Genomic DNA, 17,659 nt, shown 5'->3' on the forward strand with positions numbered 1-17,659 from the left:
GCATACAATTAAGTAGCTGTCTGTAGTCATCACATCAGTACACATTTGTTATATCACCAACATCTGCAAAATGAAAAGCCATAAGTGAAAGTAGGTTGATATGCAAAGGAAGTGAATGCCATCCTGCTACAGTCACACAGATAAAATCAATAGTCAGAGGAATGGTCAGTTACACTGTCTCACCTGTGTGTCATTGAAAGTATTGACATATAACTGATGTTCTGTTGTCCACATGTTCAGTTGTACCTAACTTCACATTCCACTATTTTAGTATGTAGTTTGGCACCCCTATAGGACCCTAGCTATTTTCTGCTATTTCTTGCCAATGCTTGTTATTTTCCAGTGCTAATTTCCTAATACGTGTGTGCTTATAGGTAGTATGTACTTACTTCCAGTTGGAGGACTGCCTATAAGTGATCTAGTTCAGTTCTACTGTAATAAAGTACCTTTATGTTTGTAACACAGTGTAGTTCCTTTCATGTGAGATACGTTACTATGTGACTGCTGTGGTTTTGCAAGTGCTTTACAATCCTCCTAGATAAACATTGGCTGCTCACCACAGCTACCACTAGAGAGCTGTGGCTTCCTAGACACTGTCTCACTAACTAATAGGGGTTGCCTGGACCTGGTATAAGGTGCAAACACAATAGGAGTCTACCACATGCCAGGCCACCTTCCTACCATGACCTGCCTAAAGATTGCTGGGCTTGACAAAAGTTTACTCACACAGCTATTACAGAGTCTTGGGACTATGAAAGCCTTGTTAAATTGTTGACAAGGTTACACAGAAACTATGAGGTTAGACTTCTGTAAGAATTGTAGACTTCACTTTTGGATAAGGCAAAGCCAGTTCCAAAGCTTCTACCACCCTCTGAACAACTCTTCTGAAAGACATGACCTCCTCCAAGACAGGGACACAGGGATAACAAATGTCCCGCCAAAAGAAGCATCTAGGTCACTGGCACTTTAAGGCAAGATAAAGAAAAGCATCGTTATCATTTGGAGGAAAAGGGTGATCAGATTCTGTATCATCAACCTCCATACGTCCACAGTCCTAATCTTTCATAGCCAACACTTCTTAATCAGAACAATTTCCTCCAAGCAGGCAAACCTTTGGGCCCTGGGAAGATTCTCTGAAATTGCTCATTGCTGAAATTAGACTTGATTTCCACTTACCCTAGTGATTTAGTCGCTGGCACCAAAATCTGCTACATAGGTAGCCTCACCACAAACTTCAGGGGCTGTGCTGAGCATGACCCAGAAAGAACAGGGGACAGTGCCTTATTTGGGCTCAGCTATGCGTAAGCCTCTGATGGAAAGATGTAAAGGTTGGAGACAAATGAAGTCTGGTCTCAACTTCTTGGCAACCGAAGTTCGTCCAACATTGAGGACAGGCTCAATGGTCCCAGCAATGGCATCTCTTCCTAGGAGAGGATTTCCTATGCCGCTTTTTGTGTTTTGTGGAGGAAGATGGCTTAGAAGAACATTCCCTGGAAAGTGACTTACCTTTGGTGGAGGGAGTCTGTGGGTCTTCCTGCAGGTCCTAGATCAAATTAGCTGGGAGCTGGCCATGTAAAAGCCAAGAGAGATATGGTGCTTTTTTAATAACAGGATGATATCTGCTGAAAAGTCACTGTGGATCTGTGAAGAGATGGCCTTTCAAAATCCAATTCTGGAAATCTGTGCCTACGCTACAAATACATTCCTGGTACCTGTGACACAAGCTTTGAAAAGCTTTAAATCAGGCATGCACAGAGCGTCCACTGCTGATGCTCTACAAAATGAGGTGCAACAATTTATTGTTACAGACATTAGGGAGAGGTGCTTCATCACCAGAGACAGAATAGTGACTGTGAAATGCCTTTCAAAGAATAGCAGTATAAGTGGCAGAGAACAACTGGGAACTCCCACACTTTGTGATGTGGTTAACTAGAGCAGAGGCTAAATCGAATTACCCAAGTTTTAACAGAGTGAAAATCCATGCCTTGGCAGACCCGAGTCCTGCTACAATGACAAGACAACCCCTGCAAATTATAAAGAAGGACAATGCAAATCGGTAAATTTATAAGTTTTTAAACTGACAAACAGTGGACTTACCTCTGTAAGTTTCATGAGCTGCACTGCTGTGGGCTGGTTTTAGTCTAACCTGATGTTTGGGCAAATACCAGGCTAGAGGGGGGCAGACATGAGCTGCCTTTTGCCTTTAGAGTCTGACACAAAACTGTTAAATTGTTTTTGATATGCTACACAAAGTGCACTGCTCCTCTGGGACTCCTCTCCACCTCTACGCTCCCATTCCCTTTCCCTACACCTTGTGGATTCACACAGTGTCCAGTTGTATGTTTTGTTTTCTTGAGCAAAACCATTTAAGCCATAAATGTTTCTAAATAAACTGTCACTGCAAAATGGTGGGAGCCCAGGTAGAATGAGTGCTCCAATCACCGGACAGCTTCAAAGTTGGGATGATGAATCCCCGGAATCATGAGCATTTTTTATATTCTTAAGAGTAACTCGCATTATAACAATTGATTCTAGGTTCATACATATAGAATCCTAAAGCCATGCATTCACACAGAATGCATTAAACACCACGCTAACTGACATAAATACACACAGACACAAACACAAAATGTGAATGGGTATTCTCGCTGAGAAGCAACCCTTAACATCTGAGCAGCTACCTTCTGCCATAGATGGGGACACTGTTGAAGCATGGAAAGTTGCTCTGTAGGGGACAACTCTCAGTTAAACACTAAAAACATGCATGGAGAAGTGGGATGCTGCATGTTTGACATCACCAGTATGTTTAAACACCTCTTTGTGAACTAAAATGAAAATCAACAAATGCAAGTTTAATAAAGATGGAGACCATGCCACAACATCCACAAAATTAGCTTTGACTGCTCAATGCGTAACATGTATGTACTGGCACAAGACAAGAGCAGTTGCCACCTTGTTACTTTCTACACATCTAAAAAAGCAATCCTGCAGACACTTAAGGGGCGACTGGTGAATGAAAAAGTAAAACTGGCAAAAAGGATATGGACCACGGTCAGGAGCCTAAAGTCTGGAATTAATTGCAGGTTGACAAAGGCACACTGAAGAATTCTGTCAACAAGGTTCTTATTGCTGTAGAAATCCAGCTTCAAAGATGGACCTACGTTCCCCAAGATATAGAAGCTGAAATAAAAATAAAAAGACATAACATGAACACAAAGCACAACAGTCAAACGAAATTAAAAGAGGAGCAATAAAAAATTTTTTCACCAATTAAGAATGATTGGAAACCTAACTGTTTATATTTTTTGAGAAGACGCAGTTTTATAAAGATGTATAACATCAGTATAAAATAATTTGATGGTCATTACAGAAGGAAATCAAAAATACTGCAGACAAGATCTACTCAATATTCCAAACTACAACATCTTGGGTAAAGATTAGAGCAGATGAAAACACTTTGGTGAATAAAAAAAATTTGTGAATCCTCTGGGGTACTTGACCCAAACGGTCTTCTTGTGGTTATTTCTCAATAAAACCCAGACATGTGGACTAACATTTTGACTCTGGTATTTCACAATATATTGACAAACAGTATTTATCTACTCTCTTGGAGAGGTCAATAATGCATTTGATTAGTAAGAAGGGGTCACTTAAAGATCCTGTAATAATTTAGACTTTTATCCCTACTTGACAATGAGAGCAACATTCTGCAAGGATACTCTTAGCTAAACTTGAGGCTTGGAGCAGGCAAATAAGTTGCCACAGTACGTGCAGACTGCATTCTTCACCATGAAGAACATTTGGACTATGTCTATTCTAGTGAATGAAGGTATCAACTGAATTTCCAAAGTTATTTTTGTTGTCTATATTAAGTACAGTATTCTTTTTGACAGAGGTGACTGGTATTGCTTGGGGAAGAAACTAAGGGCCTGATTTAGAGTTTGGCAGAGGGAATTACTCTGTCACAAACGTGACCGATGTCCTGTCTGCCGTATTGCAATTTCATTTTAGCCTATGGAACTCGTAATACAGCGGACGGGACATCTGTCACATTTGTGACGGAGTAACCTCTCCACCAAACTCAAAATCAGGCCGTTAGACAGTAAAGGATTGGCAGTGTTTAGTTGAAAGTGCTCAGTGAGCTAAATACACATATCTGAGGAAAGGTTAAACTATCAGACGGTGGAGGCTACACATACACATTGGGACTGAATGGTTTAGAACAAGTTGTAACCTAAACTCCCTTTCATTTCCTCCTGTGTCTTTTAGATTAGCTGTGCAGGGTGCATTTGTCTTTAAAACATATTTTAATAGGTTTTCAGCACAGGTGTAATATAGAGCATGACCGTCTCCATCTGCACCCCACCATCTATAGCAGACCATATTATAAGTCACATTAGCATATACAAGTTTCAAATACCAGGCTTCATTATAACAGCGCACAGATATCTATGTGGTCATAAGGCCACAAGTGCATTTTATGGGGACAGTTAACTAGTAATAATTAAAGGAACATGAGGTCACAACCTTGTAAACCAAAAAAACAGCCCTATCAGAGCGACACTGGTGCCAGTGTTGGGTAGGCATGCAATAGAATGCGTGAATCAATCTCAGTCACTGGCAATCGCTCGCGCCACATTCCCAGTCCATTGTTTTTTCCCCCCGCCATGCTACCTCAGTTTGGATCCAGCCATATACAAATCAGCCTTGACCCTGCTCTTCATGGAAACAGTTCAGCCCAAAGTACCAGGCCAGGAACTCACTGAACCAGAACACAAGCAACCAAGGACCAGTTAGGAGTCTTCAACCAGGTATAGCTTTGTTCCGGTGGCACAGGGAACCAGGGTCCCAAATCTGAATTTGGGGTTACCTGTACTGTCGGAGTTCAGATAGATATTTAGCAAATTTGTTGTACATTGGCTCACATTTAGTATCCAAAAATGGAGAGAAATTCAACTGACATTAACAAATGTTCTATTTTTTTTATTTCCACACTTCTCCCAATAAAACTAGTACTCCCAAATATGTGGCTGGGCCTACCATCTGTGATGCAAGAGGTACTAAAACACAACATGGAGCCATCAAATTTTCGACATGAATATTGACTCATTTGGTGATGTGCCTAGCTATGGTATTTGCATCTGGTCTCGATCTCCACCCAGGGAAACCTAGCCATTTTTTAAAATTAGACACTTAGGAGAGTCTATGGTGACGTGACGTGTGTGGATCCAACAAAGTTTTCTTACACAGAATACCCTTCAAATCTCAAATCTGGACTAAAATCATGCATTCTTCTCACCTGTTGCCACCACCCCCTTCTTTTTTTTTTTTCTTGGTGTCTAGTTATCTTTTTGGTACCACAAGGGGACCTAAGGGCATATTGGCAATAAACTCCTATATTCTGTTCCCCCCACCAGCAAAGAACTGTTTTAACCATTATAGGGTGAGGGCATCGCCTGATGCCAAGTTGGGCCACCCTCACCCCCTTTTCCGGGACGGTGGATTGGGGCAACCTCTCATATCGCCCTTTCCCTCTAGAAGGACAGAAAGAAACAATGTGTGTGTGTGTGTTTGGGGGGGGGGAGGGTGTGGAGGGGTGCTTGGCACTTGCTCTTGTCCAAGGGGCTGCATAAGCCCGAGAGTATATCTGATCATTAGTGGACAAATCTTTGCTTTTGACTGCAGTCCTCCTGTGATCTCCAAGCAGGGATTCACTAGGGCGAAGTACACATGGACACTCTCCTCTTTCCAGCAGTACCTCTTTTGGACGGATCGGTGCTGGGGGACAAAAGTATGCCCCTCGAACACTGATGAAAGTGATGTTCTCTGCTTTCACTGCTTTTACTGTGACATCAGTGCACTGTTTATCACAGTAACAAAAAACAATTCAGGATGCAAAGGAAGCACTTCCCTTGCGATCTGAATTTCTTCTTTTTTTTTTTGCTTGCACCACAAAGATTTTCTTTAGCGTGACCTTGACAAACCATTCACAGACTTTAACAGTTTGTCAAGCACACATGAGTGGTTAAGACAAACAATGATTTACTTAAGGGCAGTAAAGATACAAACAAGCAAGTTACTTACCTTTGGTATTGATTTATCTGGTAGAGACATATTCTAGTTGTGGATTCTCTAACTTAGAATTTCCCCCAGGCGTCAAACTGGGGGATACTGGATCCGGAAATTTTTCTTCAAGCAGCACCCTTGCGCACCGCCAGGTGGTGTTGGTCGACTCTGCATGTGTCTATGGCGTTGTGGTTGCCGCAATGACTTCGCGGTCGTATATAGGCACCACCCCTGCGTGCTGATGTCAGTTTCTTTCTACGACTTTCCACGCCAGTAGTCCAGAGCCTTGAAGAACACTAAGAATGGTGCACCACAACTAGGCCCCTAAAAAGGGAATCTCTGTCCCTAAAAATCCGTTTGCTGTCCGGGGAGGATGGGCTAGTATGTAAAGAACCTGCAACTAGAATATGTCTCCACCAGATAAATCATTACTGAAGGTAAATAACTTGTTCATCTGATAGAGACTTCTAGTTAAGCATTCCTTACCTTAGAATAGATACCCAAGCAATACCATCCTCGGCGGTGGGCTGAAAACCAAGATCATACTGGAAAGTCCTGCAGGACTGGACGGCTGTCTCTGCAGCCCTAACTGTCCAGGCAGTAATGTTTGTGCATGTGAACAGGGATGCCTGTGTTGCTGCCTGGCAGATGTCCAGGACAGGGACTCCGCATTCTAACGCTGTAGTGGCAGCAGTTGCTCTGGTAGAGTTAGCACGCAAGCCCTCAGGTGGTTGCTTCTTTGCCAAAGCATAGCACACTTAGATGCAGAGCACCATCCATCGTAAGATGGATCGCTCCTGCATCACCCATCCTTTCTTCGCACCCATATATCCTACAAAGAGCTGATCATCCACCCAGAAATCTTTGGTACGACTGAGGCAGAACGCCAATGCCCTTTTTGGATCCAGATGGTGGAGTCCGTCCTCTTCGTGAGTGGGATGTGGCGGTGCGTAAAAAGTAGGTAAACTGATGGATTTGCCAACTTAAAAATGCGTAACAACCTTAGGAAGGAAGGAGGCCCTGGTATGAAGCACCACTGTCAGCCTGAACAGATAAAAATGGTGGCTTCAACGAAAGAGCTTGAAGCTCGCTCACGCACTCTGCTAGCAGAGGTTAAGGCAATCAGGAAAGCAGTTTTTAGTGTGAGAAGCCACAAGGTACAATTATGGAGTGACTCAGAAGGGGCACACATAAGGTTGGTAAGGACCATGTTCAAATCCCACTGGGGCATCATGACCATCATGAGTAGGTGTGTACAAATAGGTGAGTCCCTTAAGGAACCTCGCAGCAATGGGAGACTTGAAAAGATATGGCAATCTGGTAACAGATATGGCAGTCTGAGAAAGGTCCAGACGACAGATAAGTAGTCTTTAAGGGTGCTCAAAGCAGAGCCCTACTGGGCAAGAGAGAGAAGGAACAGCAGAACCTCAGAGAGATGTGCAGAAAGGGAATCAATAGATTTCTTGGGACACCATGCCACAAATTTATGCCGACGGGTGTATACCGTTTTGGTGGAGGCACGCCTGGCTGCCAATATAACATTACAGACTTCAAGCAGAAGATCAAAGGCTGTCAACTGCTGCCGCTCAATCTCCACGCAAGAAGGCAGAGACTGGACAGGTTCAGGTAGAGAACCGTCCCCTGCTGCTGTGACAGAAGATCCTCCTGAAGGGGCAGTATGATCGGAGAATGCGTGGCCATGCTCAGGAGCTTGGGATACCATACTCTGTGCCCAGTCCGGAGCCACAAGGATTACTTGGGCCTGGTAATTTTTGATCTTCTTCAGGACTCTGGGCAGAAGTAGTATTGGCGGGAAGGCATAAAAGAGGCCTGAGTTCCGCTCCAGATGAAAAGCGTTGCAGAGCGAGTGCCGCCTTGGAAACTCCAACATGCAAAACAGCAGACATTGCATGTTCTCTGCGGAGGTGAACAGATCTAACCAAGGCTCTCTATAGCAAAGTAACCTCTTTTTGGCATGGTTACCCCCACTTTTTGCCTGCTATCAGTATGCTTTGACTGTTTCCACTGGGACCCTGTCAGTCAGGACCACAGTGATTGTGCTCTCTCCCTCTAAATTTGGTTGCCTAAGACTTTGCACACCCCTCAACTGGCATACTGATTCCCCCATATAAGTCCCTAGTACATGGTACCTAGGTACCCAGGGCATTGTGCCACCAGTGGTTGCAGCATGTATTGTGCCACCCATAGGAGCCCATGCAAAATGTGTCTGCAGGCCTGCCATTGCAGCTTGCTCGAGAAGATGCATGCACCCTTTTCACTACAGGTCACTGCACCAGGTCACTGTAAGTCACCCCTATGGTAAGCCCTCCTAGCCCAGAGGGCAGGGTGCAGGGTGCAGGTCCTTGTGTGTGAGGGCACCCTTCAGGAGCAGAGGTGCCATAAGAACTCCAGATCCATTACACTGGACTCTGCAAGTGCGGGGAAGCCATTTTACCCATGTACTGGACACAGGTGTGTCCAGCTACATAATGTTAACTCTGAACCTGGGCATGTTTGGTATCAAACATGTTGGAATCATGCCCCAATACTATTGCCAGTATTGGCTGTATGATTCCATGCACTTTGGGCGCTCCTTAGAGGACCGCCCAGTATTGCCCCCTACTAGTCTTACAGGGTTTTGCAAGCAGCCCAACCTGCTGCCACCCTCCAGATGGGTTTCTGCCCTCCTGCTGCTTGACCAGCTCAAGCAGGGGAAGGCAGAACAAAGGGTTTCCTGTGGGAAAGAGAGGCAACACCCTCACCTCTTGGAAATAGGTGTGACCTGGCTTGGGAGGGGTAGCCTCCTCAAGCCACCAGCATGCTTTGAAGGGCACATTTGGTGCCCATCTTACATAAACCGGTTTGCACCAGTCCAAGGACCCTGGGCTCTGGCACCAAACTGGACAAAGGAAAGGGGAGTGACCACAAACATTGTTTCTCCAGCTCGTTACAGCAACATTTCCCCGGCTGTGCATCCTCTGAGGTCGATGAGACTCCAGCCTGCATCAAGAAGTAAGAAGGAATCTCCGATGGAGTGAAGGAATCACTCCCCTGCATCTGCAGGCACCAACTGCAACAACGACCAGCTACGTGGATCTGCTCTCCTCTGGAACTGTGTGAATCCTGCGTCAAAGGTGGTGGTCTGGAGTGGTCTTTTTGGTCCTCTCTGCCAGCTGTCCAACTTGAGATGATATACGCTTGCCTCTCCTTGCAGGACAGTACCCCTGTTCACGGTGACTCTTGCTGTTGCGGCGCGCACCGCGTTCTCAAGACGCGGCGCGCCCCGAGTCTTCTTTGTACAGCGCGAGGCCCCAGATATTATTTTGGGCCTCGCCCTGCCTTCTGTTGTGTCCCTGTTCTCCCCTGACCCCTCCTTACCTGTTTCTTTTTCTTTCTTCTTCTTCTTTTTCTTTTTCTTCTTTACTTTTTCGAGGCATTTTTCTGTCCTTTCTTTATGTCTTTCCCCCTTCCCATGTTACCTTTTTCTTCCCAGCATTCCTTGGTCCCTATTTTCTATGGTTCCTGTTCTATTCTATCCTATGTACTTTTTCCCTATCTAAAATGGTGTCTTTTTACTTCCTGTTGGTCACTTCCTGTTTCTTGGTATATAAGGGATCTGTTTTCTCCCTTTCCTTGCGCTGCATCACTTTCTGCTCAGATTGTGTCTTCGCTCCTGATTCTTAGCCTTCGGTTCTGAATCTTTTCAATTTTGCATTTACCTGCATTTTGTTCCTGTTTGATTCCTGGTTTTGTTTTCGTTTCAGGAATCCATTTTTTGGAGGTTTTTTCCCCTTAATTGGGGTTTTTTCCCTCTGGCACTAATTCTAAAGGGCACGGTCTGTTCTTGGCGTTTCCACTGCCTGCAGCACCGTGGCTACTAGAAAGAGTCGCCCTTTTCTGGGCCAAAGCCGAACCCTCAAGACCTACGCCACTAGATCTGCGGTTTCCAGGCGCCAGCAGCACGTGAGTCGTGACAGAATGCAGCGCCCAACCATTCCGACATCTTCTGACACTATGGATGACACAGTGGCGGCGGCTGCAGATCCTGATTCATCTTTTTTGACTACTATTCAACAATAAGCTCAGGAATTGCAACAATTGCGCAACGAGAATGCGGTCTTACGACAGGCTTTGGCCCTCCGCAGTGGCGATGTCCCGACTATCTCCGCCTCAACGCCTCGCTTCTCTGGTGAACCAACTAAACTGCGTGAATTCCTGGATGCATTAACGGTTTACTTCGCCTTCAGACCTACCCAATTCTCTCATGACAGGACAAAGGTGGGATATCTTATTAGTGCATTATCCGGTCCTGCCTTGGCCTGGGCAACCCCGATGGTGTCATCCAACGATCCAGTATTGTCGGACTATTCTGCCTTCGTGACCCGCTTCAAACAAATGTTTAGTCGCCCAGGATTGGAAGCCTCGGCAGAGGAAGCATTATGTGATATCCAGCAAGGTTCCCAGGATGTCCTCCGATATATTACACGTTTCCGTCAATTAGCGGCAGAGACCACTTGGGTGGAGCGTACCCTGGTAACTGTTTCGCAGAGGACTTAAGGAAGAAATTAAGGATGAATTAGTACATTCCACCAGAGTTGAAGATCTTCGTGGCCTCATGGATCAAGCACTTTCCATCGAGTATCGTCTTCAAGAACGACGAATGGAGAAGAGAAGGAGTAGAGGATCGTCTCAGCCAAGCTCTTCACGGATGTATCCACCTCATCCTGAGGAATCTCGTCCTCCTGCTAAAGATATAGAAGGGGAACCCATGCAAGTGGATACTACTCGAGGGCCACTCTCTGCTAGTGAGAAGGAAGACAGACGGAAGAAGGGATTGTGCCTCTACTGTGGTTCTGCTGGTCACATGCTTCGTACATGTCCTGTACGTCCACCTAGACCCTTGGGAAACGCCACCTCCCGTCCTCTGTAAGAAGGGAGGGGACGGGATCATCGGCTATACCTTCTATCAGCTCATTCAACGACAATACAACTTACTTGTTCGTGTTACCAGTCATATTACAACTACCTGATGGCCGCCAAGAAAGAACTATGGCATTATTGGATTGTGGTGCTAGTGGTATATACATGGATAAGACATGGGCCACTAATCTGCAAATTCCCACTCAACCCAAAGACATTCCTGAACAAGTACACACCGTGGATGGATCTTTAATATCCTCAGGTCCAGTCGATACTACGACCTTGATGCTAAATTTACAGTTTGGTAATCATCAAGAACACCTCTCTTTTGATCTCATTTCATCTCCCAACCATACCATTATTCTCGGAATTCCATGGTTTACTAGACATAACCCATATGTGAACTGGGTAACCCGGACAATTTCTTTATCCTCACAGTTTTGTCAAGAAAATTGCTTTGCTTCCGATAAATATTGGTCACCAAACAGATTAACACCTATGAAGAGTACTACGGAGTATTCCATCAACACTGTCCAAGGGGTTCCTGAACATTATTTAGAGTTCCAAGACGTGTTTCAAAAACCATCCAGACCTGTATTACCTCCACATCGAGAGTACGATTGTGCTATTCCTTTGGAACCTGGAACAGTCGTTCCCTTTGGGAGGATGTATTCTCTCACGGAACCTGAAAAGGAAGTTCTTAAGGAGTATCTGGAGGAAAATGTACAGGGTGGTCTCATTGTTCCATCATCTTCTCCAGCAGGGGCTCCTCTCTTTTTTGTACCTAAGAAGACCAAAGATCTTCGTCCTTGCATAGACTTTCGAGGCCTAAACAAGATAACTATTAAGGATCGTTATCCTTTGCCCCTCATTAAGGATATTTTAGAGGCAGTCAGAGGGGCTCAACGTTTTACCAAGTTGGATCTTCGGGGAGCTTACCACCTTTTACGTATAAAAGAAGGAGACAAGTGGAAAACAGCATTCAGGACACCGTTCGGTCATTTTGAATATAAAGTCATGCCCTTTGGTCTTACGAACGCTCCTGCTATATTTCAAAGGTTTATGGACTCAATATTTTCCGATCTCTTGAACCAGACACTCGTAATCTACTTGGACGACATCCTTATTTTTTCCAGACACCCCGAACTCCATTCTTCTCATGTGAAACAAGTCCTTCACAGACTCCGAGCACATCAACTATTCTGTAAACCCGAAAAGTGTGAGTTCGATAAGACGGAAGTCAAATATCTGGGTTATCATTTAAGTTCCACCGGCATAGCTATGGACCTAGAAAAGGTACAAGCAATTCTAGAGTGGCCTTCTCCCTCTTCTATCAAAGAAACACAATGTTTCCTAGGATTAGCAAATTTTTACCGACAGTTCATTCAAGACTTTGCTAAACAGACCAGCCATATAACCCATACCTTAAAGAAGGAAAATCTAAAACAGGGGTTTGTTTGGACCAAGGCGGCTGAAACAGCTTTTCAAGAATTAAAGAAGGCATTCACTCAAGCTCCCATCTTGAGACATCCAGATACCAATAAACAGTTTATCGTAGTTACCGATGCTTCCGAAAAAGCTATTGGAGCAGTCTTGCTTCAACTTCAAGAAGATGATGGTCTTGAACATCCTGTTTTCTATTTGTCCCATATTCTCTCTTCAGCTGAACAACATTACTCAGTACTAGAAAGAGAGTTGTTAGCTCTGAAGACAGCCTGCATCGAATGGAGACAGTTTCTGATGGGATCCAAGGAGCCTTTCGAGGCGAGAACAGATCACCGTAATCTGCAATGTCTACGTAATTTTGTATGCCAAAATAGTCGCCAGGCGCGTTGGGCCTTTTTCTTTAGTCAGTATGACTTTTACATCACCTATATTCCTGGATCTCAAAACATTCTGGCTGATGCTCTGTCTCGACGCTATCCAGATTGTACTCCTTCCCCATCTCAGTTTCTACTGGAGCCTAGTAAGATCATTGGAGTTGCTCAATCTTTTCTGGATGAGGTACAACTGGAGTATTCCAGCCTGTCTAATAGCGAAATAGAGAAATTAAGAACCTTTTTATGCAAGAAAGAAGGATTCTTTTTTCATCAGAAGCTGTTATTCCTCCCTACTAACAGAGTGCGAGACAAAGCATTACAGATGTGCCATGATTCACCGGTTGCTGGACATAGAGGTATTAAGGCCACACAAGAACTTCTTTCGCGATCTTTCTGGTGGCCTACCTGGAAATCAGATGTCGAAAGATATGTTCAGGCTTGTCCCATATGTGCCCAAGTCAAGATTCCCCGTAGCAGACCTGCAGGATTACTACAGCCTTTGCCAGTTCCACCAACGCCATGGCATACTATTTCCACTGACTTTATGTGTTCACTTCCGCCATCAGCTGGAAACCAGGTTATCATGGTCACTGTTGATTCTTTCACTAAGATGGCCCACTTTACTGCTCTAAAGAAATTACCAACATCCCAAGAATTGAGCCAGATATTTATCGACCATATTTTCCGTCTCCATGGACTTCCACATACCATTGTGTCTGACAGGGGTCCCCAGTATATTTCCCGGTTTTGGAAACATTTTTGCAAGACACTAAATATCAATATAGCACTATCATCCGGTTTCCATCCTCAGACCAATGGACAAACTGAGCGTTTGAATCAAGGACTAGAACAATACCTTCGTTGTTTTTGTAATTCCACCCAAAGCAACTTGAACACTTATCTTCCTATTGCTGAATATTCCTACAACAATTCTGTCCATAGTGCCTCCAAGGTCACTCCCTTTTTCTGTTCCTATGGCTATCATCCGACCTCTTTTCCTACTGCTCCTCAATCTACCTCTCCTCTACCTGCCATTACATCTTTTTCCAAACGTCTCCTGCAACTCCATAAGCTAATTAGATCTAATTTATTGCACACTAAGAGATATATGAAGAAGATCGCTGATAAGAAACGTGGACCCACTCCTGATTATCACCCTCAGGATAAAGTCTGGCTTTCTTCCAAATTCTTGCCCTCTCGCCTTTCTCTGAATAAGTTCACGCCTCGCTATTATGGGCCTTTTCGTATTCTTCAGTTGCTCAATCCTGTCACTGTTCGTCTTCGCTCGCCTCATACTTGGAAAATTCATCCGGTCTTTCATGTATCCCAACTCAAACCTTATGTCCCTGATCCTTTCTCTCGTCAGTTTCCTTGTCCTCCTCCTGTGTTGGTGAATGATGTCCCTGAATATGAGGTTCAAGAAATTTGTGACTCTCGCCTTTTTCACCGGCGTCTTCAGTATTTGATTCACTGGAAGGGTTATCCTCTTAGTGAATGCTCTTGGGAAGATGCTTCTTCTGTTCACGCCCCTCTTTTGATTTCTCGTTTTCATCGTTTGTTTCCCTTCAAACCTAGACCTTCGGGGGGGGGACCTACTGTTGCGCCGCGTGGTGCGGCGCGAGCCGAGCATTCGGCTCGCGCCGCGCAGCGCGTTCTCAAGACGCGGCGCGCCCCGAGTCTTCTTTGTACAGCGCGAGGCCCCAGATATTATTTTGGGCCTCGCCCTGCCTTCTGTTGTGTCCCTGTTCTCCCCTGACCCCTCCTTACCTGTTTCTTTTTCTTTCTTCTTCTTCTTTTTCTTCTTTACTTTTTCGAGGCATTTTTCTGTCCTTTCTTTATGTCTTTCCCCCTTCCCATGTTACCTTTTTCTTCCCAGCATTCCTTGGTCCCTATTTTCTATGGTTCCTGTTCTATTCTATCCTATGTACTTTTTCCCTATCTAAAATGGTGTCTTTTTACTTCCTGTTGGTCACTTCCTGTTTCTTGGTATATAAGGGCTCTGTTTTCTCCCTTTCCTTGCGCTGCATCACTTTCTGCTCAGATTGTGTCTTCGCTCCTGATTCTTAGCCTTCGGTTCTGAATCTTTTCAATTTTGCATTTACCTGCATTTTGTTCCTGTTTGATTCCTGGTTTTGTTTTCGTTTCAGGAATCCATTTTTTGGAGGTTTTTTCCCCTTTATTGGGGTTTTTTCCCTCTGGCACTAATTCTAAAGGGCACGGTCTGTTCTTGGCGTTTCCACTGCCTGCAGCACCGTGGCTACTAGAAAGAGTCGCCCTTTTCTGGGCCAAAGCCGAACCCTCAAGACCTACGCCACTAGATCTGCGGTTTCCAGGCGCCAGCAGCACGTGAGTCGTGACACTTGCAGATACCAAGGCTTGTTTGCTTCTATTCCATGGGATCTTCAGGCTTCATGTAGCCATGGCCACCAGCACTTCTTCCTGCCAAGCACAGGCCCCTCCCTGCTGCTCCAGCAATGTGGGACACCTCTTCAGGTGTGCTGAGTGGGCCTTACTGAGACTGCTGTGCCTGCTGCCAGTGGGTTGCCTGTGGGGGCTGCCTCCTCTTGTTGTGACTCTCCCGACTGCTGAGGGTCACCACGAACTCACCTCCTTAGGTCAACTACAACCCAACAGAACACTTGCAGCACCATCTGCATTGCTTCAGGAACTCCTCTTCATTTCTTGTGCTGGACAGCTGGTCTTCTTAGTCCCCCATTGACCTGGTCCTGCATCCACAGAAGGGTGGATAGTGGCTCCTACCACGACCGGACACTCCATCACAAACGGGACTTGGTCCCCTCCCTTTGTAGGATCTCTTCTGCCAGAATCCACCTTTGGGTTCTTCCAGTCTTTGTTGGGGTCTTGCACAATAATTTAGCTAAGTCCTCCTGTTGGTTTTGGGGAAAACGAGGCACTTACCTCTGCTCTCCAGGTCGTCACTCTGATACTCACCTCTTGGGGTTCCTAGTCCCTCCAGCTCTCCTCTACCAATTCCACATCCTTGGTTGGGGGACTGTATCTTGCTTTCCACTTTTTTAGTTTATGGTTTGGCCCTCCCCTAGGGCCCTTACTATTTCCTATTACTTTTGCCAATGCTTATTGCTTTTTATGCTCTTCACTGACTGCTAATGTGTTTATAATAGTGTGTGTACTTACCTCAACTTGGGGCACTGCCTATTATTCTTCTAGTATTTGTGTTACTCTAATAAAGTACCTTTATTTTTCTAACACCGTGTGGTTCTTTCAGCTGTGTGTCTATAGTGGTATTGTATATGTTTTGCACGTCGCCTGGATAAGTCTTGGCTGCTCATCCACAGCCACCTTTAGAGAGACCTGGCTTCCTAGACACTGCCTACACTTCACTAATAGGGGATACCTGGACCTGGTATAAGGTGATAACACCATAGGTGCTCACCACACAACAGGCCAGCTTCATACATTGGTAGTGCAGCGGAGGGATAAGACACTTGCAATTGCCTTACCACTTTGTCCCTAGTCACTTTCCACAGGAAAGACCATTACTAGTTGTTAGGTACACACTACACTTGATTATCAGGATTTCTAGTCTCCTAGTTGGGGTAAGTTGGTGGTTTAGCATAGCCCTTTTCTACAAACTTTTCTAGGGAGTCTAGTTGTTACAGAAGTCAGTTGCACCCACACCACTCTAGCAAGATGTCTTCAGGCTCAGGTCTTAAGACTTTCACTATGAGAGCTGCACTTTCCAAGAGTTGAGGGAGATGTGTGCTTCCAGGGGGCTAAAGACAGAGAGATCCCAACAAGAGTCTACTTCTGGGGTTACGATTCCAGGATGAAAACGTAGGCAGCCAGGGGAGGAGGAAATAGAGACTGACCCTCCAGTCCTAGATGTGTAGATTTAGGCTACATTAGGGAGGGTCAAGAAGAAGCTGTGGAACACCACATCCCTGTTAGGAGCACTGCAGGTAGTGAAAGGGGGGGAGGGGGGACCATTCCAGCAGGCCCACCTTTACTCCTAGTTGGTTCAAAGAGTGCCCAGAAGGAGGTACTGGTCCTCCTCTGTCTACACCCATGTCTCCTCAGTATCTGAGGGGACTCACTGCTCCAATTCAGGGGAAGATTCCTTAGAAAGGGAGCTTAGGAAACTGAGATTGGGGGAGGCCAAGCTGAGGCTACAGCAGCTAAAGCTAGCCCTAGATAGGAAGACCTTTGCAGTGGAAAGTGAAAGACAGGACTTGGGGTTAGTACCCCATGGTGGCAGCAGTCTTAGCTCTAGGGACTCCAGAGTCAGGAAAGACTCCTATGATTCTAGGAATCTGGGCAAGATAGTCCCATCTTACAAGGTGGGAGGTGACATTTACAAATGGTTCACTGCTTTGGAGAGGGCCTGTAAAGTTCATAAGGTCCACCAAAGGCAGTGGGCAGCAATCCTGTGGCTCTCCTTCTTTGACAAAGGCATAGACAAACTCAAAATGCACTCTTAGATGGGTTTGGGCTAACCACTGAACAATAATGGATCAAGGTCAGGGAAACCAAAAAGGAGTTCTTCCAGGATTGGCTATATTTTGAAGACTGCTCAATAAAAGCTCAGGAAGGTTGGTTGCATGGAAGCAAGGTGCGTGACTAACAGGGCTTATACAATTTGATTCTGAGAAAGCACATTTTGAATAACTGTACTTCTGCTCAGCTGCATCAGTACCTGGTGGACCTCTCTCCAAGAATTGGGAAAGAAGGCAGACAAGTAGATCCACACCAGGGGGAGTAAGAAAACTCACACAGGGAGTGACCACAAAAAGAAGGAAGAAGGTAAGCATCAGGAAAAAGGTGGTGACAAAGACAAACAAAGTCTTCAGCAGGCCCACACAGCTCTTTTGGGG

At 45.3% G+C, this 17,659-nt stretch overlaps 1 protein-coding gene across 2 annotated transcripts in view; it reads right to left on the reverse strand.

Moving 5' to 3' along the window:
- LOC138296807 (exportin-5-like) overlaps positions 1-17,659 on the reverse strand; it is a 1,394,731-nt gene that overhangs the window by 671,834 nt on the left and 705,238 nt on the right. For both annotated transcript variants that reach the window (XM_069236253.1, XM_069236252.1), the window contains exon 23: positions 3,042-3,180. In XM_069236253.1, coding sequence (XP_069092354.1) covers positions 3,042-3,180 — 139 coding nt within the window. The remainder of the gene's footprint in view (positions 1-3,041; positions 3,181-17,659) is intronic.

Source organism: Pleurodeles waltl, chromosome 5 (assembly GCF_031143425.1).
Source record: "Pleurodeles waltl isolate 20211129_DDA chromosome 5, aPleWal1.hap1.20221129, whole genome shotgun sequence".
Taxonomy (NCBI): Eukaryota; Metazoa; Chordata; class Amphibia; order Caudata; family Salamandridae; genus Pleurodeles; species Pleurodeles waltl.